At 59.0% G+C, this 23,365-nt stretch overlaps 2 protein-coding genes across 6 annotated transcripts in view; both read right to left on the bottom strand.

Annotated features, from left to right (window-relative positions):
• The window catches only part of mrpl54 (mitochondrial ribosomal protein L54), a 23,648-nt gene extending 10,168 nt beyond the window's left edge, over positions 1-13,480 (bottom strand). The window contains exon 1 of the mRNA XM_068015846.1: positions 13,326-13,480. Within this exon, the coding sequence (XP_067871947.1) occupies positions 13,326-13,434 (109 nt within the window). The 5' untranslated portion in view covers positions 13,435-13,480. The remainder of the gene's footprint in view (positions 1-13,325) is intronic.
• A 435-nt stretch (positions 13,481-13,915) lies between these two features.
• The window catches only part of LOC137351735 (phosphatidylinositol 4-phosphate 5-kinase type-1 gamma-like), a 214,556-nt gene continuing 205,106 nt past the window's right edge, over positions 13,916-23,365 (bottom strand). For 2 of the 5 annotated variants that reach the window (XM_068016487.1, XM_068016488.1), the window contains exon 19: positions 13,916-14,017. In XM_068016487.1, the coding sequence (XP_067872588.1) occupies positions 13,952-14,017 (66 nt within the window). In that variant the 3' untranslated portion in view covers positions 13,916-13,951. The remainder of the gene's footprint in view (positions 14,018-23,365) is intronic. The other 3 variants (XM_068016490.1, XM_068016486.1, XM_068016494.1) reach the window with 2 other exon arrangements.

The raw sequence follows: 23,365 nt of genomic DNA, 5'->3' as shown, positions 1-23,365 counted from the left end.
GGGGGGGAGAAGGGGGGGGAGAAGGGGGGGGGAGAAGGGGGGGGGAGAAGGGGGGGGAGAAGGGGGGGGGAGAAGGGGGGGGGGAGAAGGGGGGGGGGAGAAGGGGGGGGGAGAAGGGGGGGGAGAAGGGGGGGGAGAAGGGGGGGGGGAGAAGGGGGGGGGGAGAAGGGGGGGGGAGAAGGGGGGGGGAGAAGGGGGGGGAGAAGGGGGGGGGGGAGAAGGGGGGGGAGAAGGGGGGGGGGAGAAGGGGGGGGAGAAGGGGGGGGGAGAAGGGGGGGGGAGAAGGGGGGGGGAGAAGGGGGGGGGAGAAGGGGGGGGGAGAAGGGGGGGGAGAAGGGGGGGGGAGAAGGGGGGGGAGAAGGGGGGGGGAGAAGGGGGGGGGAGAAGGGGGGGGGAGAAGGGGGGGGAGAAGGGGGGGGGGAGAAGGGGGGGGAGAAGGGGGGGGGGAGAAGGGGGGGGGAGAAGGGGGGGGGGAGAAGGGGGGGGGGGAGAAGGGGGGGGGGGAGAAGGGGGGGAGTAGGGGGGGGGAGAAGGGGGGGAAGAAGGGGGGGAGAAGGGGGGGGAGAAGGGGGGGAAGAAGGGGGGGAGAAGGGGGGGAAGAAGGGGGGGAGAAGGGGGGGAAGAAGGGGGGGAGAAGGGGGGGGAGAAGGGGGGGGGAGAAGGGGGGGGGAAGAAGGGGGGGGGGAGAAGGGGGGGGAGAAGGGGGGGGGAGAAGGGGGGGGGAGAAGGGGGGGGAGAAGGGGGGGAAGAAGGGGGGGGAAGGGGGGGGGGAAGAAGGGGGGGGAAGGGGGGGGGGAAGAAGGGGGGGAAGGGGGGGGGAAGAAGGGGGGGGAAGGGGGGGGGGAAGAAGGGGGGAAGGGGGGGAGAAGGGGGGGAGAAGGGGGGGGGGAAGGGGGGGGGAGAAGGGGGGGGGAAGGGGGGGGAGAGAAGGGGGGGAGAGAAGGGGGGGAGAGAAGGGGGGGGGAGAGAAGGGGGGGGAGAAGGGGGGGGGAGAGAAGGGGGGGAGAAGGGGGGGAGAAGGGGGGGGGAGAAGGGGGGGAGAGAAGGGGGGGGGAGAAGGGGGGGAGAGGGGGGGGGAGAAGGGGGGGGAGAGTGGGGGGGAGAGGGGGGGGGAGAAGGGGGGGAGAAGGGGGGGGGAGAGAGGGGGGGGAGAAGGGGGGGGAGAAGGGGGGGGGAGAGGGGGGGAGAAGGGGGGGGGAGAGGGGGGGGAGAAGGGGGGGGAGAAGGGGGGGGGAGAAGGGGGGGAGAAGGGGGGGGAGAAGGGGGGGAGAAGGGGGGGGAGAAGGGGGGGGGAGAAGGGGGGGGGAGAAGGGGGGGGGAGAAGGGGGGGGAGAGAAGGGGGGGAAGAGGGGGGAGAAGGGGGGGGGAGAAGGGGGGGGGAGAAGGGGGGGGGGAGAAGGGGGGGGGGAGAAGGGGGGGGGGAGAAGGGGGGGGGGAGAAGGGGGGGGGGAGAAGGGGGGGGGGAGAAGGGGGGGGAGAAGGGGGGGGGGAGAAGGGGGGGGGGAGAAGGGGGGGGGGGAGAAGGGGGGGGGGAGAAGGGGGGGGGGAGAAGGGGGGGGAGAAGGGGGGGGGAGAAGGGGGGGGAGAAGGGGGGGGAGAAGGGGGGGGGAGAAGGGGGGGGGAGAAGGGGGGGGGAGAAGGGGGGGGAGAAGGGGGGGGGAGAAGGGGGGGAGAAGGGGGGGGAGAAGGGGGGGGGAGAAGGGGGGGGGAGAAGGGGGGGGGAGAAGGGGGGGGGGAGAAGGGGGGGGAGAAGGGGGGGGGAGGGGGGGGGGAGAAGGGGGGGGGAGAAGGGGGGGAGTGGGGGGGGGAGAAGGGGGGGAGTGGGGGGGGGAGAAGGGGGGGAGTAGGGGGGGGAGAAGGGGGGGAGTAGGGGGGGGAAGAAGGGGGGGGAAGAAGGGGGGGGAAGAAGGGGGGGAGAAGGGGGGAGAAGGGGGGAAGAAGGGGGGGAGAAGGGGGGGGGAGAAGGGGGGGGGAGAAGGGGGGGGGAAGAAGGGGGGGGAGAAGGGGGGGGAGAAGGGGGGGGGAGAAGGGGGGGGGAGAAGGGGGGGGGGAGAAGGGGGGGGAAGAAGGGGGGGGGAGAAGGGGGGGGGAAGAAGGGGGGGGGGAGAAGGGGGGGGGGGAGAAGGGGGGGGGGAAGAAGGGGGGGGGAGAAGGGGGGTGAAGAAGGGGGGGGAGAAGGGGGGGGAAGAAGGGGGGGGGAAGAAGGGGGGGGGGAAGGGGGGGGGGAAGGGGGGGGGGAAGAGGGGGGGGAAGAAGGGGGGGGAAGGGGGGGGGGGAAGAAGGGGGGGGAAGGGGGGGGAAGAAGGGGGGGAAGGGGGGGGGAAGGGGGGGGAAGAAGGGGGGGGAAGGGGGGGGGGAAGAAGGGGGGGGAAGGGGGGGGAAGAAGGGGGGGGAAGGGGGGGGGAAGAAGGGGGGGGAAGGGGGGGGGAAGAAGTGGGGGGAAGGGGGGGAGAAGGGGGGGGAGAAGGGGGGGGGAAGGGGGGGGGAGAAGGGGGGGGAAGGGGGGGGGAGAAGGGGGGGGGAAGGGGGGGAGAGAAGGGGGGGGGAGAAGGGGGGGGAGAGAAGGGGGGGGGAGAAGGGGGGGGGAGAGAAGGGGGGGGAGAGAAGGGGGGGGGAGAGAAGGGGGGGGGAGAGAAGGGGGGGGGAGAGAAGGGGGGGAGAGAAGGGGGGGGGAGAGAAGGGGGGGGAGAGAAGGGGGGGGGAGAGAAGGGGGGAGAAGGGGGGGGAGAAGGGGGGGGGAGAAGGGGGGGAGAGAAGGGGGGGGAGAAGGGGGGGGAGAGGGGGGGGGGAGAAGGGGGGGAGAGTGGGGGGAGAAGGGGGGGAGAGGGGGGGGAGAAGGGGGGGGGAGAAGGGGGGGGAGAAGGGGGGGGAGAAGGGGGGGGGAGAAGGGGGGGGGAGAAGGGGGGGGGAGAAGGGGGGGGGAGAAGGGGGGGGAGAAGGGGGGGGGAGAAGGGGGGGGGAGAAGGGGGGGGAGAAGGGGGGGGGAGAAGGGGGGGGAGAAGGGGGGGGGAGAAGGGGGGGGAGAAGGGGGGGGAGAAGGGGGGGGGAGAAGGGGGGGGAGAAGGGGGGGGGAGAAGGGGGGGGGAGAAGGGGGGGGAGAAGGGGGGGGGGAGAAGGGGGGGGGAGAAGGGGGGGGGAGAAGGGGGGGGGAGAAGGGGGGGGGGAGAAGGGGGGGGGAGAAGGGGGGGGGGAGAAGGGGGGGGGAGAAGGGGGGGGGAGAAGGGGGGGGGGAGAAGGGGGGGGGGAGAAGGGGGGGGGGAGAAGGGGGGGGGGAGAAGGGGGGGGGAGAAGGGGGGGGGGAGAAGGGGGGGGGAGAAGGGGGGGGGGAGAAGGGGGGGGGGAGAAGGGGGGGGGGGAGAAGGGGGGGGGGAGAAGGGGGGGGGAGAAGGGGGGGGGAGAAGGGGGGGGAGAAGGGGGGGGGAGAAGGGGGGGGGAGAAGGGGGGGGGGAGAAGGGGGGGGAGAAGGGGGGGGGAGAAGGGGGGGGGAGAAGGGGGGGGGGAGAAGGGGGGGGGAGAAGGGGGGGGGGAGAAGGGGGGGGGAGAAGGGGGGGGGGAGAAGGGGGGGGCAGAAGGGGGGGGAAAGGGGGGGGGAGAAGGGGGGGGGGAGAAGGGGGGGGGAGAAGGGGGGGGGGAGAAGGGGGGGGGGAGAAGGGGGGGGGGGAGAAGGGGGGGGGAGAAGGGGGGGGAGAAGGGGGGGGGGCGAGAAGGGGGGGGGGAGAAGGGGGGGGGGAGAAGGGGGGGGGAGAAGGGGGGGGAGAAGGGGGGGGGAGAAGGGGGGGGGAGAAGGGGGGGGAGAAGGGGGGGGGAGAAGGGGGGGGAGAAGGGGGGGGGAGAAGGGGGGGGGAGAAGGGGGGGAGAAGGGGGGAAGAGGGGGGGGAGAAGGGGGGGGAAGAGGGGGGGGAGAAGGGGGGGGAAGAGGGGGGGGAGAAGGGGGGGGAGAAGGGGGGGGAGAAGGGCGGGGAAGAGGGGGGGAAGAGGGGGGGGAGAAGGGGGGGGAAGAGGGGGGGGAGAAGAGGGGGGGGAGAAGGGGGGGAAGAGGGGGGGGAGAAGGGGGGGGAAGAGGGGGGAGAAGGGGGGGGAAGAGGGGGGGGAGAAGGGGGGGGAAGAGGGGGGGGAGAAGGGGGGGGAAGAGGGGGGGAGAAGGGGGGGAAGAGGGGGGGAGAAGGGGGGGGAGAAGGGGGGGAGAAGGGGGGGGAAGAGGGGGGAGAAGGGGGGGAAGAGGGGGGGAGAAGGGGGGGGAAGAGGGGGGGGAAGAAGGGGGGGAAGAGGGGGGAAGAGGGGGGAAGAAGGGGGGGGGAAGAGGGGGGGGAGAAGGGGGGGGAAGGGGGGGAGAAGGGGGGGGGGAGAAGGGGGGGAGAAGGGGGGGGGAGAAGGGGGGGAGAAGGGGGGGGGGAAGGGGGGGGAGAAGGGGGGAAGGGGGGGGGAGAAGGGGGGGTGAAGAGGGGGGGAGAAGGGGGGGAGAAGGGGGGGAGAAGAGGAGGGGGGGGAGAAGGGGGGGAGAAGAGGGGGGGGGGGAGAAGGGGAGAAGAGGGGGGGGGGAAAGAGGGGGGGGGGAAAGAGGGGGGGGAAGTGTACCCCAGTATAGCCCGGGATGGGACAGTGTATCCCGGTACAGCCCGGGGTGGGAGACAGTGTACCCCGGTACAAGCCCGGGGTGGGACATTGTACCTCGGTAAAGCCCGGGATGGGGAGACAGTGTACCTCGGTACAGCCTGGGATGGGGAGACAGTGTACCTCGGTACAGCCCGGGGTGGGACAATGTACCCCGGTACAGCCCGGGGTGGGGCAATACACCTCGGTACAGCCCGGGCGGGACAGTGTACCCCGGTACAGCCCGGGGTGGGGAGAAAGTGTACCTCGGTACAGCCCGGGATGGGGAGACAGTGTACCTCGGTACAGCCCAGGGTGGGACAGTGTACCCCGGTACAGCCCGGGGTGGGACAATGTACCCCGGTACAGCACGGGGTGGGGAGGTGGACAGTGCACCCCAGTACAGCCCGGGGTGGGACATTGTACCCCGGTACAAGCCCGGATGGGGAGACAGTGTACCCTGGTACAGCCCAGGGTGGGACAATGTACCCCGGTACAGCCCGGGGTGGGACAATACACCTCGGTACAGCCCGGGGTGGGACAATGTACCCCGGTACAGCCCGGGGTGGGACAATACACCTCGGTACAGCCCGGGCGGGACAGTGTACCTCGGTACAGCCCGGGGTGGGGAGACAGTGTACATCGGTACAGCCCGGGGTGGGACAGTGTACACCGGTACAGCCCGGGGTGGGGACAGTGTACCCCGGTACACCCGGGGTGGGGAGGTGGGCAGTGTACCCCAGTACAGCCCGGGGTGGAACAGTGTACCCCGTACAGCCCGGGGTAGGGAGACAGTGTACCCCGGTTACAGCCCGGGGTGGGACAGTGGTACCCCGGTACAGCCCGGGGTGGGGAGACAGTGTAGCCCGGTACAGCCCGGGGTGGGACAGTGTACCCCGGTACAGCCCGGGATAGGGAGACAGTGTTCCCCGGTACAGCCCGGGGTGGGGAGACAGTATACCCCGGCACAGCCCGGGGTGGGGAGACAGTGTACCCCGGTACAGCCCGGGGTGGGACAGTGTACCCCGGTACAGCCCGGGGTGGGGAGGTGGACAGTATACCCCGGTACAGCCCGGGATAGGGAGACAGTGTACCCCTGTACAGCCCGGGGTGGGGAGGTGGACAGTATACCCCGGTACAGCCCGGGATAGGGAGACAGTGTACCCCGGTATAGCCCGGGGTGGGACAGTGGTACCCCGGTACAGCCCGGGGTGGGGAGACAGTGTACCCCGGTACAGTCCGGGGTGGGGAGGTGGACAGTGTACCCCGGTACAGCCCGGGATAGGGAGACAGTGTTCCCCGGTACAGCCCGGGATAGGGAGACAGTATACCCCGGTACAGCCCGGGGTTGGGAGACAGTATACCCCGGTACAGCCCGGGGTGGGGAGACAGTGTTCCCCGGTACAGCCCGGGTGGGACAGTGTACCCCGGTACAGCCCGGGGTGGGGAGGTGGACAGTGTACCCCGGTACAGCCCGGGGTGGGGAGGTGGACAGTGTACCCCGGTACAGCCCGGGATAGGGAGACAGTGTTCCCCGGTACAGCCCGTGGTGGGGAGACAGTATTACCCCGGTACAGCCCGGGGTGGGGAGACAGTGTACCCCGGTACAGCCCGGGGTGGGGAGACAGTATACCCCGGTGCAGCCCGGGGTGGGGAGACAGTATACCCCGGTATAGCCCGGGGTTGGACAGTGGTACCCCGGTACAGCCCGGGGTGGGGAGACAGTGTAACCCGGTACGGCACGGGGTGGGAAAGTGTACCCCGGTACAGCCCGGGATAGGGAGACAGTGTTCCCCGGTACAGCCCGGGGTGGGGAGACAGTATACCCCGGTACAGCCCGGGGTGGGGAGACAGTGTACCCCGGTACAGCCCGGGGTGGGACAGTGTACCTCGGTACAGCCCGGGGTGGGGAGGTGGACAGTGTACCCCGGTACAGCCCGGATAGGGAGACAGTGTACCCCGGTATAGCCCGGGGTGGGACAGTGGTACCCCGGTACAGCCCGGGGTGGGGAGACAGTGTACCCCGGTACAGCCCGGGATAGGGAGACAGTGTTCCCCGGTACAGCCCCGGGGTGGGGAGACAGTATACCCCGGTGCAGCCGGGGTGGGGAGACAGTATACCCCGGTACAGCCCGGGGTGGGGAGACAGTGTTCCCCGGTACAGCCCGGGGTGGGACAGTGTACCCCGGTACAGCCCGGGGTGGGGAGGTGGACAGTGTACCCCGGTACAGCCCGGGATAGGGAGACAGTGTTCCCCGGTACAGCCCGTGGTGGGGAGACAGTATACCCCGGTACAGCCCGGGGTGGGGAGACAGTGTACCCCGGTACAGCCCGGGGTGGGGAGACAGTGTACCCCGGTACAGCCCGGGGTGGGGAGACAGTATACCCCGGTTAAGCCCGGGGTGGGGAGACAGTATACCCCGGTACAGCCCGGGGTGGGGGAGACAGTATACCCCGGTACAGCCCGGGCTGGGGAAACAGTATACCCCGGTACAGCCCGGGCTGGTGAGACAGTGTACCTCGGTACAGCCCGGAGTGGGGAGACAGTGTCCCCCGGTACAGCCCGGGGTGGGACAGTGTACCCCGGTACAGCCCGGGGTGGGGAGATAGTGTCCCCCGGTACAGCCCGGAGTGGGGAGACAGTGTCCCCCGGTACAAGCCGGAGTGGGGAGACAGTGTCCCCCGGTACAGCCCGGGGTGGGGAGACAGTGTACCCCGGTTAAGCCCGGGGTGGGACAGTGTAACCCGGTACAGCCCGGAGTGGGGAGGTGGACAGTGTACCCCGGTACAGCCCGGGGTGGGGAGACAGTGTACCCCGGTACAGCCGGGGTGGGACAGTGTACCCCGGTACAGCCCGGGATGGGGAGACAGTGTCCCCCGGTACAGCCCGGGATGGGGAGACAGTGTCCCCCGGTACAGCCCGGGATGGGGAGACAGTGTACCCCGGTACAGCCCGGGATGGGGAGGTGGACAGTGTCCCCCCGGTACAGCCCGGGATGGGGAGACAGTGTACCCCGGTACAGCCCGGGGTGGGGAGGTGGACAGTGTACCCCGGGGTGGGACAGTGTCCCCCGGTACAGCCCGGGATGGGGAGGTGGGACAGTGTACCCCGGTACAGCCCGGGATGGGGAGGTGGACAGTGTACCCCGGTACAGCCCGGGATGGGGAGGTGGACAGTGTCCCCCCGGTACAGCCCGGGATGGGGAGACAGTGTACCCCGGTACAGCCCGGGATGGGGAGGTGGACAGTGTCCCCCGGTACAGCCCGGGATGGGGAGACAGTGTACCCCGGTACAGCCCGGGATGGGGAGGTGGACAGTGTACCCCGGGGTGGGACAGTGTCCCCCGGTACAGCCCGGGATGGGGAGGTGGACAGTGTACCCCGGTACAGCCCGGGATGGGGAGGTGGACAGTGTCCCCCGGTACAGCCCGGGATGGGGAGACAGTGTACCCCGGTACAGCCCGGGGTGGGGAGGTGGACAGTGTACCCCGGGGTGGGACAGTGTCCCCCGGTACAGCCCGGGATGGGGAGGTGGACAGTGTACCCCGGTACAGCCCGGGATGGGGAGGCGGACAGTGTCCCCCGGTACAGCCCGGGGTGGGGAGGCGGACAGTGTCCCCCGGTACAGCCCGGGGTGGGGAGGTGGACAGTGTCCCCCGGTACAGCCCGGGGTGGGGAGGTGGACAGTGTACCCCGGGGTGGGACAGTGTCCCCCGGTACAGCCCGGGATGGGGAGACAGTGTCCCCCGGTACAGCCCGGGATGGGGAGGTGGACAGTGTACCCCGGGGTGGGACAGTGTCCCCCGGTACAGCCCGGGATGGGGAGGCGGACAGTGTCCCCCGGTACAGCCCGGGGTGGGGAGACAGTGTCCCCCGGTACAGCCCGGGGTGGGGAGACAGTGTCCCCCGGTACAGCCCGGGGTGGGGAGACAGTGTCCCCCGGTACAGCCCGGGATGGGGAGACAGTGTCCCCCGCTACAGCCCGGGGTGGGGAGACAGTGTCCCCCGGTACAGCCCGGGGTGGGGAGACAGTGTCCCCCGGTACAGCCCGGGGTGGGGAGACAGTGTCCCCCGGTACAGCCCGGGATGGGGAGGCGGACAGTGTACCCCGGTACAGCCCGGGGTGGGGAGACAGTGTCCCCCGGTACAGCCCGGGATGGGGAGACAGTGTCCCCCGGTACAGCCCGGGATGGGGAGACAGTGTCCCCCGGTACAGCCCGGGATGGGGAGACAGTGTCCCCCGGTACAGCCCGGGATGGGGAGACAGTGTACCCCGGTACAGCCCGGGATGGGGAGACAGTGTCCCCCGGTACAGCCCGGGGTGGGGAGACAGTGTCCCCCGGTACAGCCCGGGATGGGGAGGTGGACAGTGTCCCCCGGTACAGCCCGGGATGGGGAGGTGGACAGTGTACCCCGGTACAGCCCGGGATGGGGAGACAGTGTCCCCCGGTACAGCCCGGGATGGGGAGACAGTGTCCCCCGGTACAGCCCGGGATGGGGAGACAGTGTCCCCCGGTACAGCCCGGGATGGGGAGACAGTGTCCCCCGGTACAGCCCGGGATGGGGAGACAGTGTCCCCCGGTACAGCCCGGGATGGGGAGACAGTGTACCCCGGTACAGCCCGGGATGGGGAGACAGTGTCCCCCGGTACAGCCCGGGGTGGGACAGTGTCCCCCGGTACAGCCCGGGATGGGGAGGTGGACAGTGTCCCCCGGTACAGCCCGGGATGGGGAGACAGTGTCCCCCGGTACAGCCCGGGGTGGGACAGTGTCCCCCGGTACAGCCCGGGATGGGGAGACAGTGTCCCCCGGTACAGCCCGGGGTGGGACAGTGTCCCCCGGTACAGCCCGGGATGGGGAGGTGGACAGTGTACCCCGGTACAGCCCGGGATGGGGAGGTGGACAGTGTCCCCCGGTACAGCCCGGGATGGGGAGACAGTGTACCCCGGTACAGCCCGGGATGGGGAGGTGGACAGTGTCCCCCGGTACAGCCCGGGATGGGGAGACAGTGTCCCCCGGTACAGCCCGGGATGGGGAGGTGGACAGTGTACCCCGGTACAGCCCGGGATGGGGAGGTGGACAGTGTACCCCGGTACAGCCCGGGATGGGGAGACAGTGTCCCCCGGTACAGCCCGGGATGGGGAGACAGTGTCCCCGGTACAGCCCGGGATGGGGAGGTGGACAGTGTACCCCGGTACAGCCCGGGATGGGGAGGTGGACAGTGTCCCCCGGTACAGCCCGGGATGGGGAGACAGTATACCCCGGTGCAGCCCGGGGTGGGGAGACAGTATACCCCGGTACAGCCCGGGGTGGGGAGACAGTGTTCCCCGGTACAGCCCGGGGTGGGACAGTGTACCCCGGTACAGCCCGGGGTGGGGAGGTGGACAGTGTACCCCGGTACAGCCCGGGATAGGGAGACAGTGTTCCCCGGTACAGCCCGTGGTGGGGAGACAGTATACCCCGGTACAGCCCGGGGTGGGGAGACAGTGTACCCCGGTACAGCCAGGGGTGGGGAGACAGTGTACCCCGGTACAGCCCGGGGTGGGGAGACAGTATACCCCGGTTAAGCCCGGGGTGGGGAGACAGTATACCCCGGTACAGCCCGGGGTGGGGAGACAGTATACCCCGGTACAGCCCGGGGTGGGGAGACAGTATACCCCGGTACAGCCCGGGCTGGGGAAACAGTATACCCCGGTACAGCCCGGGCTGGTGAGACAGTGTACCTCGGTACAGCCCGGAGTGGGGAGACAGTGTCCCCCGGTACAGCCCGGGGTGGGACAGTGTACCCCGGTACAGCCCGGGGTGGGGAGATAGTGTCCCCCGGTACAGCCCGGAGTGGGGAGACAGTGTCCCCCGGTACAGCCCGGAGTGGGGAGACAGTGTCCCCCGGTACAGCCCGGGGTGGGGAGACAGTGTACCCCGGTTAAGCCCGGGGTGGGACAGTGTAACCCGGTACAGCCCGGAGTGGGGAGGTGGACAGTGTACCCCGGTACAGCCCGGGGTGGGGAGACAGTGTACCCCGGTACAGCCCGGGGTGGGACAGTGTACCCCGGTACAGCCCGGGATGGGGAGACAGTGTCCCCCGGTACAGCCCGGGATGGGGAGACAGTGTCCCCCGGTACAGCCCGGGATGGGGAGACAGTGTACCCCGGTACAGCCCGGGATGGGGAGGTGGACAGTGTCCCCCGGTACAGCCCGGGATGGGGAGACAGTGTACCCCGGTACAGCCCGGGGTGGGGAGGTGGACAGTGTACCCCGGGGTGGGACAGTGTCCCCCGGTACAGCCCGGGATGGGGAGGTGGACAGTGTACCCCGGTACAGCCCGGGATGGGGAGGTGGACAGTGTACCCCGGTACAGCCCGGGATGGGGAGGTGGACAGTGTCCCCCGGTACAGCCCGGGATGGGGAGACAGTGTACCCCGGTACAGCCCGGGATGGGGAGGTGGACAGTGTCCCCCGGTACAGCCCGGGATGGGGAGACAGTGTACCCCGGTACAGCCCGGGATGGGGAGGTGGACAGTGTACCCCGGGGTGGGACAGTGTCCCCCGGTACAGCCCGGGATGGGGAGGTGGACAGTGTACCCCGGTACAGCCCGGGATGGGGAGGTGGACAGTGTCCCCCGGTACAGCCCGGGATGGGGAGACAGTGTACCCCGGTACAGCCCGGGGTGGGGAGGTGGACAGTGTACCCCGGGGTGGGACAGTGTCCCCCGGTACAGCCCGGGATGGGGAGGTGGACAGTGTACCCCGGTACAGCCCGGGATGGGGAGGCGGACAGTGTCCCCCGGTACAGCCCGGGGTGGGGAGGCGGACAGTGTCCCCCGGTACAGCCCGGGGTGGGGAGGTGGACAGTCCCCCGGTACAGCCCGGGGTGGGGAGGTGGACAGTGTACCCCGGGGTGGGACAGTGTCCCCCGGTACAGCCCGGGATGGGGAGACAGTGTCCCCCGGTACAGCCCGGGATGGGGAGGTGGACAGTGTACCCCGGGGTGGGACAGTGTCCCCCGGTACAGCCCGGGATGGGGAGGCGGACAGTGTCCCCCGGTACAGCCCGGGGTGGGGAGACAGTGTCCCCCGGTACAGCCCGGGGTGGGGAGACAGTGTCCCCCGGTACAGCCCGGGGTGGGGAGACAGTGTCCCCCGGTACAGCCCGGGATGGGGAGACAGTGTCCCCCGCTACAGCCCGGGGTGGGGAGACAGTGTCCCCCGGTACAGCCCGGGGTGGGGAGACAGTGTCCCCCGGTACAGCCCGGGGTGGGGAGACAGTGTCCCCCGGTACAGCCCGGGATGGGGAGGCGGACAGTGTACCCCGGTACAGCCCGGGGTGGGGAGACAGTGTCCCCCGGTACAGCCCGGGATGGGGAGACAGTGTCCCCCGGTACAGCCCGGGATGGGGAGACAGTGTCCCCCGGTACAGCCCGGGATGGGGAGACAGTGTCCCCCGGTACAGCCCGGGATGGGGAGACAGTGTACCCCGGTACAGCCCGGGATGGGGAGACAGTGTCCCCCGGTACAGCCCGGGGTGGGACAGTGTCCCCCGGTACAGCCCGGGATGGGGAGGTGGACAGTGTCCCCCGGTACAGCCCGGGATGGGGAGGTGGACAGTGTACCCCGGTACAGCCCGGGATGGGGAGACAGTGTCCCCCGGTACAGCCCGGGATGGGGAGACAGTGTCCCCCGGTACAGCCCGGGATGGGGAGACAGTGTCCCCCGGTACAGCCCGGGATGGGGAGACAGTGTCCCCCGGTACAGCCCGGGATGGGGAGACAGTGTCCCCCGGTACAGCCCGGGATGGGGAGACAGTGTACCCCGGTACAGCCCGGGATGGGGAGACAGTGTCCCCCGGTACAGCCCGGGGTGGGACAGTGTCCCCCGGTACAGCCCGGGATGGGGAGGTGGACAGTGTCCCCCGGTACAGCCCGGGATGGGGAGACAGTGTCCCCCGGTACAGCCCGGGGTGGGACAGTGTCCCCCGGTACAGCCCGGGATGGGGAGACAGTGTCCCCCGGTACAGCCCGGGGTGGGACAGTGTCCCCCGGTACAGCCCGGGATGGGGAGGTGGACAGTGTACCCCGGTACAGCCCGGGATGGGGAGGTGGACAGTGTCCCCCGGTACAGCCCGGGATGGGGAGACAGTGTACCCCGGTACAGCCCGGGATGGGGAGGTGGACAGTTTCCCCCGGTACAGCCCGGGATGGGGAGACAGTGTACCCCGGTACAGCCCGGGATGGGGAGACAGTGTACCCCCGGTACAGCCCGGGATGGGGAGACAGTGTACCCCGGTACAGCCCGGGGTGGGGAGGTGGACAGTGTCACCCGGTACAGCCCGGGATGGGGAGACAGTGTACCCCGGTACAGCCCGGGATGGGGAGACAGTGTACCCCGGTACAGCCCGGGATGGGGAGACAGTGTACCCCGGTACAGCCCGGGGTGGGGAGGTGGACAGTGTCACCCGGTACAGCCCGGGATGGGGAGACAGTGTACCCCGGTACAGCCCGGGATGGGGAGACAGTGTACCCCGGTACAGCCCGGGATGGGGAGGTGGACAGTGTCCCCCGGTACAGCCCGGGATGGGGAGACAGTGTACCCCGGTACAGCCCGGGGTGGGGAGGTGGACAGTGTACCCCGGTGGACAATAATCTGCGGCCTCAGGCGGTACAGCCCTTCCCCGGGAGCTCAAAGCCGGGCCCGAGCAGCCAGCCCGGGGTTTATAAGAATTTCTGCCGATTCCGCCCACCTGCTTTCTTCGCGTAGCCTCTGGCGGCCATTCTGTGGAACTGGCCACACTGGAGCAATGCGCTCCTCACAGTGCCGCAGCCCAGCAACAAGCCGATGCGAACGGCCATCGCTCCCTCGCCTGTCAATCACAGGCCCAACGTCATCAAACTCCGCCCCTTCGTGTGACGTAGATCTAGCATCAACCAATCGGCGATTAGCATGCGGTTGCAGCGCCCCCCCGAGATAGACTGTCCGCGTTACAGTAATTTGTGCAGCAAACTGCTGTCCAGGTTCAACAGGGATGGGGAATGAGGGCAGCACAGTATTTGCCTTCAAGGTCTCACAACAACTGTAAACATTAAAATATATGATTATAAAATATTATCTCTAAAAGCAGACAGTGTTCCTGATCTTAGTTGCTATCCAGTGATTTCTGCTGTAAGTGTGCTCATGTGGCTGTCAGATGATAACCCCTGCAAGTGACTAGCTTACTGATACTCATCATCCAGGCTCACAAACAACGAATGGGCAGCCATGCACCAAACCTCAGTAACAAGCCCCTACCTTTGTGAAACAAAGATCTTACACTTATATAGCCCATAATTATGTCCTCAGGCAATCCCAAATTCCTGCACCGTCCATGAATTATTTTTGAAGTGTAGTCACTGTTGTTACGCAAGCAAGTACAGCAACCAATTTGCACGCAAGTACCTGCAAACAAGTGAGACAACAGAATTGTTACAGCCCAGAAGGAGGCTATTCAGCCTATCATGTCTGCACTGGCTCTCTGAAAGAGCAATTTACCTAGTGCCATTTCCCATCCTTGTCCCCGCACATTCTTCCTTTTCAGATAACAATCCAATTCCCTCTTGAATACCTCAATTGAACCTGCCTCCATCATACTTTCAGGTAGTGCATTCCATACCCTAACCACTCATTGCATGAAAGTTTTTCCTCATGTCACCATTGCTTCTTTTGCCAATTACTTTAAACATGTGCCCTCTTGTTATTGATCCTTCTACCAATGGGAACAGGTTTTAGATTAGATTAGATTAGAGATACAGCACTGAAACAGGCCCTTCGGCCCACCGAGTCTGTGCCGAACATCAACCACCCATTTATACTAATCCTACACTAATCCCATATTCCTACCAAACATCCCCACCTGTCCCTATATTTCCCTACCACCTACCTATACTAGTGACAATTTATAATGGCCAATTTACCTATCAACCTGCAAGTCTTTTTTGGCTTGTGGGAAGAAACCGGAGCACCCGGAGAAAACCCACGCAGACACAGGGAGAACTTGCAAACTCCACACAGGCAGTACCCGGAATCGAACCCGGGTCCCTGGAGCTGTGAGGCTGCGGTGCTAACCACTGCGCCACTGTGCCGCCCTTTTATACTATGTACTCTGCTCAGACCCCCCATGATTTTGAATACCTCTCTCAAATCTCCCCTCAACCGTCTCCAAGGAAAACAGTCCCAACTTCTCCAATCTATCCATGTAACTGAAGTTTCTCATCCCTGAAAACAGTCTCATGAATATTTTCTGTACTCTCTATAATGCTTTCACATCTTTCCTAAAGTGTGCCACACAGAACAGGACACAATACTCCAGGTGAGGCCAAACCAGTGTTCCATACAAGTTTCATATAACTTCCTTGCTTTTTACTCTATGCCCTATTAATGAAGCCTAGAATGCTGTATGATCTATTAACCGCTCTCAACCTGTCCTGCCATCTTCAATGATTTATGTACACAGTACCCATTTCCAGAGTTCTGATTTCCTAACTTTGGCATGGAAAGTGATCCCACACTGCTCAGTCATATTCCTCAACTCCTCCATAGATAGTGCCTTTAACTTATCCCACGCTACTTCATCCTGGCTTGGGGAGGTACTGGCTTCGGTTGTGGACTTGTTAGTATTCGAGCACAGAAACCACAAGAAAACCTGTATTGAAGTATTTTCTCTTTTAGATTGGGATCAATTTGATTTCCAACTTGTTTGTGGGTCCAATCCCGGACGATAGCCCCCAAATTTCTTTTACAACCAGGTGAGGAAGGGGTCTCAGGTGCCCCTCTTGCCGCTTTCCTGGTTTGGCCATAACAGGGTTTTATCTTTTCAAAACACAGTGATTTTAGCTTACCACCTCAACAAGCCTTTGTTCACTGCACTCTAATTGTAATTGCAAATGAACCAGACAGGTTTTCTTAGGTTTAAACAAGAAAGATGTACATTTATTACCCTCATCACTCTAACTTGGTTAAAATTACTAAAATATGCGACGCAACCATGTTCACATGCATACAAGAGAAACACACACAAATCGATACGGGGGAGGGGGGCGTTGCGGTTGAAGTAGAGGTTGTAATAAATGGAATTGTTACTGGGTGGTAGTGTCCTTGATACAATGTCCTCAATTGAAGTTAAGGTCTTGGGGTCCTCACTGGGCCTCATTGCACAATTTCAAGCTTGCTTCTCTGGTACCAGAAGGTCGAATAGAGGCTTTGTCTGTAGTCTTGAAGCATAGAAGTTGCCACCGTGGGTTTTCCTGGGACTTTGCTGGAGAGAGCAGAGAGAGAAGTCTTCCTTCTTGGTGTTCAAATTGCAGACTGTTTCCTCTCTGTGAGGTACAATTCAAAAAAGGCCCCAGTTTAACCAGCAGGCAGGTTATGTGACCATCTCTGTTCGAAACAGTAGTTTCTGGGAGGGTTGTTGATTTCAAAGCTTTCCTGACAGACTTGTTGGGGGTTGGAGTTCTGGCTCTTACACAGTCAAAGGATGTTTATCATCACTATTGTCCAGACCAATCTTGTTAATTGAATCAAGCAGCGCCCCCATTGTCTCTCCATTCATGTCTCTCAGAATGCAAATGTGCAACCATGTTTTCAACCACTCAGCTCTGTTTATTTTAAACAAGTTCTTTGCAATGTCCAGTAAAAAAGTTTCAAATGGTGTCCCATATGACAAAATTAATGTTTCCATGTGGCAGGTGTGATTTCCGTACAACACCAACACCCAGGTCCCTCTGCTTCTGCACCCCCTTTAGAATTGCACCCTTTATTTTATATTGCCTTTCCGTGTTCTTCCTACCAAAATGAATCACTTCAAGCTTCTCTGCATTAAATTTCATCTGCCACTTGTCCGCCCATTCCACCATCCTGTCTATGTCCTTTTGAAGTTCTACACTATCCTCCACACAGTTCACAATGTTTCTAAGTTTTGTATAATTGCAAATTTTGAAATTGTGCCCACACACCAAAGTCTAGGTCATTAATATATATCAGGAAGAGCAAGGGTCCTAACAGGGACCCTTGGGGAACTTCACTACAAATCATTCTCCAGTCCAAAGAACATACATTAACCACTACTTTCGGTTTCCTGTCACTCAGACAATATTGTATCTATGTTGCTACTGTCCTTTTTATTCCATGAGCTATAACTTTGCTCACATGCCTGTTGTGCAGCCCTTTATCAAATGCTTTTTGTAAGTCCATGTACACCATATCAACAACATTACCCTGATCAACCTTCTCTGTTACCTCATCAAAAAACTCCTGCAATTTAGTTAAACACGATTTGCCTTTCACAAATCTGAGCTGGCTTTCCCTGATTAACCGCATTTGCCCAAGTAACTATTAATTTTGTCCTGAATTATCATTTCTAGAAGCTTCCCCACCAGTGAGGTTTATCTGACTGGCCTGTAGTTGCTGGGCTTATCTTTATCCCTCTTTTTTGAACAAGAGTGTAACATTTGTAATTCTCCAGTCCTCTGGCACCACCCCTGAATCTAAGGGAGACTGGAAAATTATGGCCAGTGCCTCCGCAATTTCCACTCTCACTTCCCTAAGTCTCCTAGGATGCATCTCATCTGGTCCTAGCGCCTTATTTAAGTACAGTACAATCCAATACCTCCTCTTTATCAATTTTAAATCCTTCACGTGTCTGAATTTCCGACTCTTCCACCATGACCTGTGCAGCAACTTCTTCCTTGGTAAAGACAGAAGCAAAGTATTCATTTAATACCTCAGCCATGTCCCCTGCCTCCATGCATAAATCTCCTTTTTGGTCCCTAATCGGGCCCACTCCTCCTTTTACCACCCTTGTACCAACATGCCTGTAGAAGACTTTTGGATTCCCTTTTATATTAGTTGCCAGTCTCTTTTCTTACTCCCTTTTTTCTCCTCGTTTGCTTTCTCATTTCCCCTCTGAGCCTTCTATATTCCACCTCATTCTCGGTTGTATTATCCATCAGACATCTGTCACAAGCACAATTTTTCTTCCTCATCTTAATCATCTCTTTCGTCATCCAGGGAGCTCTGAATTTGTTTGCCCTACCTTTCCCCTTTGTGGGAATATAGCTTGACTTTACCCGAACTATCTCTTCTTTAAAGCCAGCCAATTGTTCAGTTACCGTTTTGCCTGCCAATCTTTGATTCCAATTTATCTGGGCCAGATCCATTTTTACCCCATTGAAGTTGGCTTTCCACCAGTTAATTATTCTTTCTCTGGATTGTTCCTTGTTCTTTTCCACAGCCAATTTATGATACAATGATCACTGTCCCCTAATTGTTCCCCTACTGACACTTGATCCACTTGGCCCACCTCATTCCCAACAACCAGATAATGATAATGACCACATAACATGTTTATTTTGGTGTTATTGGTTAGGAAAGCAATAAAGGAAAAATAATTTAGAGGAAAAATGAAGATAGACTTAATGCAATTAAATCAGGGACAAGTAGATGCCAGATTTTATTGGCATTCTGGGTCAGATGTGGCCTAAATAACTGCTTTATAGAGAGTTCCAACACTTGAGCAAATCTCAGGCCTCATCCTCCTGGTTTACATTGGAATGCTGTTGGCCCTGTTGGTAGACTATTCATTTGCAGAGGGGATCCAAGCCAAGGACAATCCTGAACACATTTGTGCCCTCCACAGTTGATCTCTGTTCTGGTTACATCTATGCGCCCCTTACAACACCAACCTTTACTGGAGCGAGAGGGTGCTGTCACACAACTTTCGAGCATAAAAACCTAAGAAATAGGAACAGGAGTAGGCCATTCAGCCCCTCAAGCCTGCCCTGCCATTCAATAATATCATGGCTGATCTGCCCCAGACCTCAACTCCTCTTTCGTGCTAGCTTCTCATAGCTGTCAACTCCCCAATATTTCAAAAATTTATCTACCTCCTCTTCAAATACTTTCAATGATTTAGCCTCCACAACTCTCTGGGGTAGAGAATTCCAGACATTCACTACTCTCAAAAGAAATTCCTTCACATCTCAGTTTTAAATGAGTGTCCCCTTATTCTGGAACTATGTTTCCTGGTTCGAGATTCCCCCACTGATGGAAACATCTTCTCAACATCCACCGTCAAGTCCCCTCAGAATCTTGTACGTTTCAATAGATTACCCCTCATTCTTCTACACTTTAATGAATAAAGGCCTAGCCTGTTTAGCTGTTCTTGATAAGTCAACCCCTTCATCCCAGGAATCAGCCTAGTGAATCTCTTTTGAACTGCCTCCAATGCCAGTATATCCTTTCTTAAATATGGGGACCAAAACTGTACACAGTACTCCAGGTGCGGCCTTACCAACACCCTGTAGAGTTGTAACAAGACTTCCCTATTTTTGAACTCCAACCCCCTGGCAAAGGCCAAAATTCCATTTGCGTTCTTAACTACTTGCTGCACCTGCATGCTAACCTTTTGTGTTTCGTGCACAAGAACACCCAGATCCCTCTGTGCTGCACTTTTTTGAAGTCTCTCTTCATTTAAATAATAGTCTGCTTTTGATTCTTCCTACCTACTGGGCGGCACAGTGGTGCAGTGGTTAGCACCGCAGCCTCACAGCTCCAGCGACCCGGGTTCAATTCTGGGTACTGCCTGTGTGGAGTTTGTAAGTTCTCCCTGTGTCTGCGTGGGTTTCCTCCGGGTGCTCCGGTTTCCTCCCACAGCCAAAAGACTTGCAGGTTGATAGGTAAATTGGCCATTATAAATTGTCACTAGTATAGGTAGGTGGTAGGGGAATATAGGGACAGGTGAGGATGTGGTAGGAATATGGGATTAGTGTAGGATTAGTATAAATGGGTGGTTAATAGTCGGCACAGACTCGGTGGGCCAAAGGGCCTGTTTCAGTGCTGTATATCTAAAATCTAAATTGCATGACCTTGCACTTTCCTGCATTAAACTCCATCTACCAAGTTTTTGCCCACTCAACCTATCTATATACCCTTGCAGATTCCTTATGTCCTCATCACAACATGCCCTCCCACCTATTTTTGTATTGTCAGCAAATTTGGATACACTACACTCTGCCCCCTCCTCTAAGTCATTAATATAGATAGTAAAAATTGAGGGCCTAGGATTGATCCTTGTGGCACTCCACTAGTTACGTCTTTCCAACCTGAAAAACACCTGATGACAGGTGAAATTGTGAGACTAGCTAAGAGGAAAAAGGAAGCATACATAAGGTGTAGGCGGCTGATGAAAGACGAAGCTTTGAAAGAATATCGGGAATGTAGGACCAATCTGAAACGAGGAATTAAGAGGGCTAAAAGGGGTCATGAAATATCTTTAGCAAACAGGGTTAAGGAAAATCCCAAAGCCTTTTATTCATATATAAGGAGAAAGAGGGTAACTAGAGAAAGGATTGGCCCACTAAAGGACAAAGGAGGAATGTTATGCTTGGACTCAGAGAAAATGGGTGAGATTCTAAACGAGTACTTTGCATCGGTATTCACCGAGGAGAGGGACATGATGGATGTTGAGGTTAGGAACAGATGTTTGATTACTCTAGGTCAAGTCGGCATAAGGAGGGAGGAAGTGTTGGGTATTCTAAAGGGCATTAAGGTGGACAAGTCCCCAGGCCCGGATGGGATCTATCCCAGGTTACTGAGGGAAGCGAGAGAGGAAATAGCTGGGGCCTTAACAGATATCTTTGCAGCATCCTTAAACACGGGTGAGGTCCCGGAGGACTAGAGAATTGCTAATGTTGCCCCCTTGTTTAAGAAGGGTAGCAGGGATAATCCAGGAAATTATAGACCGGTGAGCCTGACGTCAGTGGTAGGGAAGCTGCTGGAGAAGATACTGAGGGATAGGATCTATTCCCATTTGGAAGAAAATGGGCTCATCAGTGATAGGCAACATGGTTTTGTGCAGGGAAGGTCATGTCTTACCAACTTAATAGAATTCTTTGAGGAAGTGACAAAGTTGATTGATGAGGGAAGGGCTGTCGATGTCATATACATGGACTTCAGTAAGGCGTTTGATAAGGTTCCCCATGGCAGGCTGATGGAGAAAGTGAAGGCGCTTGGGGTCCAAGGTGTACTAGCTAGATGGATAAAGAACTGGCTGGGCAACAGGAGACAGAGAGTAGCAGTCGAGGGGAGTTTCTCAAAATGGAGACGTGTGACCAGTGGTGTTCCACAGGGATCCGTGCTGGGACCACTGTTGTTTGTGATATACATTAATGATTTGGAGGAAAGTATAGGTGGACTGATTAGCAAGTTTGCAGACGACACTAAGATTGGTGGAGTAGCAGATAGTGAAGGGGACTGTCAGAGAATACAGCAGAATATAGATAGATTAGAGAGCTGGGCAGAGAAATGGCAGATGGAGTTCAATCAGGGCAAATGCGAGGTGATGCATTTTGGAAGATCCAATTCAAGAGTGAACTATACAGTAAATGGAAAAGTCCTGGGGAAAATTGATGTCCAGAGAGATTTGGGTGTTCAGGTCCACTGTTCCCTGAAGGTGGCAACGCAGGTAAATAGAGTGGTCAAGAAGGCATACGGCATGCTTTCCTTCATCGGACGGGGCATTGAGTACAAGAGTTGGCAGGTCATGTTACAGTTGTATAGGACTTTGGTTCGGCCACATTTGGAATACTGCGTACAGTTCTGGCCGCCACATTATCAAAAGGATGTAGATGCTTTGGAGAGGGTGCAGAGGAGGTTCACCAGGATGTTGCCTGGTATGGAGGGCGCTAGCTATGAAGAGAGGTTGAGTAGATTAGGATTATTTTCATTAGAAAGAGGGAGGTTGAGGGGGGACCTGATTGAGGTGTACAAAATCATGAGAGGTATAGACAGGGTGGACAGCAAGAGGCTTTTTTCCCCAGAGTGGGGGTTTCAATTACTAGAGGACACGAGTTCAAAGTGAAAGGGGAAAAGTTTAGGGGGGATATGCGTGGAAAGTTCTTTACGCAGAGGGTGGTGGGCACCTGGAACGCGTTGCCAGCGGAGGTGGTAGACGCGGGCACGATGGAGTCTTTTAAGATGTATCTAGACAGATACATGAATGGGCAGGAAGAAAAGAGATACAGAACCTTAGAAAATAGGCGACATGTTTAGAGAGAGGATCTGGATCGGCGCAGGCTTGGAGGGCCGAAGGGCCTGTTCCTGTGCTGTAATTATCTTTGTTCTTTTTTTGTTCTTTGTTCAATCCGTGCTAATACATTACCCCCAATACCATGAGCTCCTATCTTGTGCAATAATCTTTTATGTGGCACCTTATCGAATGCCTTCTGGAAATCTAAATACACTACATCTACCAGTTCCCCTTTATCAATTCCGCTTGTTTTTTCCTCAAAGAACTCTAGCAAATTCGTCAAGCATGATTTCTCTTTCACAAAACTATGTTGACTCTGTTTGATTGCATTAAGCTTTTCTAAATGTCCTGCTATTTCTTCCTTAATAATGGACTCTAGCATTTTCCCAATGACTAATATTAGGCTGACTGGCCTATTGTTTCCTGCTTTTTGTCTCCCTCGCTTCTTGAACAGGGGCATCACATTAGGGGTTTTCCAATCTACTGGGACCCTCCCGGAATCCAGTGAGTTCTGGAATATTTCGACCAATGCCTCCACCATCTCTGCAGCCACTTCCTTTAAAACCCTTGGATGTAGGCCATCAGGTCCTGGCAACTTGTCTGTCTTTAGTCCCATTAGTTTGTCAAATACTTTGTCCCTCGACTGTTACAAGATCTTTCCTCCCATTAGCTCCTTGCTTATCTGATACCTGTGGGATGTTTATAGTGTCCTCCACCATGAAGACTGATGTAAAATATTGGTTTCAATTATCTGCCATTTCCGTGCTCCCCATTATCAATTCTCCGGTCACATCCTCCAAGGGTCCCACGCTCACTTTAGCTACTCTCTTTCTTTTTATATACCGTAGAAGCTCTTGCTGTTTGTTTTTATATTTCTTGCCAATTTACTTTCATAATCAATTTTCTCCCTCTTTATTAGCTTTTTAGGCATCCGCTGCAGGTTCTTTAAAAATTCCCAAGTTCAGGCATTTTACACTTAGTTGTCGAGCAATTGGTCCTGGCCAGAAACAACCTCCAAAATGAGTTATTAGTTAGAATTGATCTAAAGTACAGGTTTCAGAAATATTGCACAAGAGTGCCAGTTTGCAAAAGTCATCCAGGCCATGGAGAGGAGACAGAAGAGCATCACTTTGATTGAAAGTCTTTACTAATGCAGAGACACGAGACAAACTAGGGTTCTTTCCACTGGAACAAAGAGGGTTAAAGGGAGATACAATAGAGGTGCACAAAGTTATGGAGGTATTTGGTTATGATAAAAAATGAAGATAACTATTTCCACTGGTTCAAGTCAGTAATTAAAAAGCATAAATTTCAGTTCAGCACCGTGAAGGGAGAGATTAGAGATTTTTTAAAAAAATCATTAGGGTTACGATATGGAATGCTCTACCAGAAACAGGGATAAAACAGAACCCTTAATAGCTTTTAAAGGGATTAAAGTGGATAAATATTTAATATATACTTTCAAAAAATGTAAGAAAGACATGGCTAAATAGTATTACTAAATGAAAAGCTCTTTCAGAGAGCTGCAGTTGTAGTTTGCTAAAATGGCCTGCTGTGCTGTAAAATTGCATGTTTTTATGATTTCTGGAGGCAACACTTTGTTTTCCTCCCAGCTGGCCATTTTATATATTTTAAGGGCCACTTTGTCAAATAGATGAATCTGGAAAATCTGTGAAATTAACTTCATCAGGATATAAGAATTATCTACTTGACAGAGACATATC

The sequence above is a fragment of the Heterodontus francisci genome, chromosome 36 (assembly GCF_036365525.1).
Source record: "Heterodontus francisci isolate sHetFra1 chromosome 36, sHetFra1.hap1, whole genome shotgun sequence".
NCBI classification, from domain to species: Eukaryota; Metazoa; Chordata; class Chondrichthyes; order Heterodontiformes; family Heterodontidae; genus Heterodontus; species Heterodontus francisci.
The sequence above is the reverse complement of the archived record's forward strand: the minus strand, read 5'-3'. Positions and strand labels throughout refer to the sequence as shown.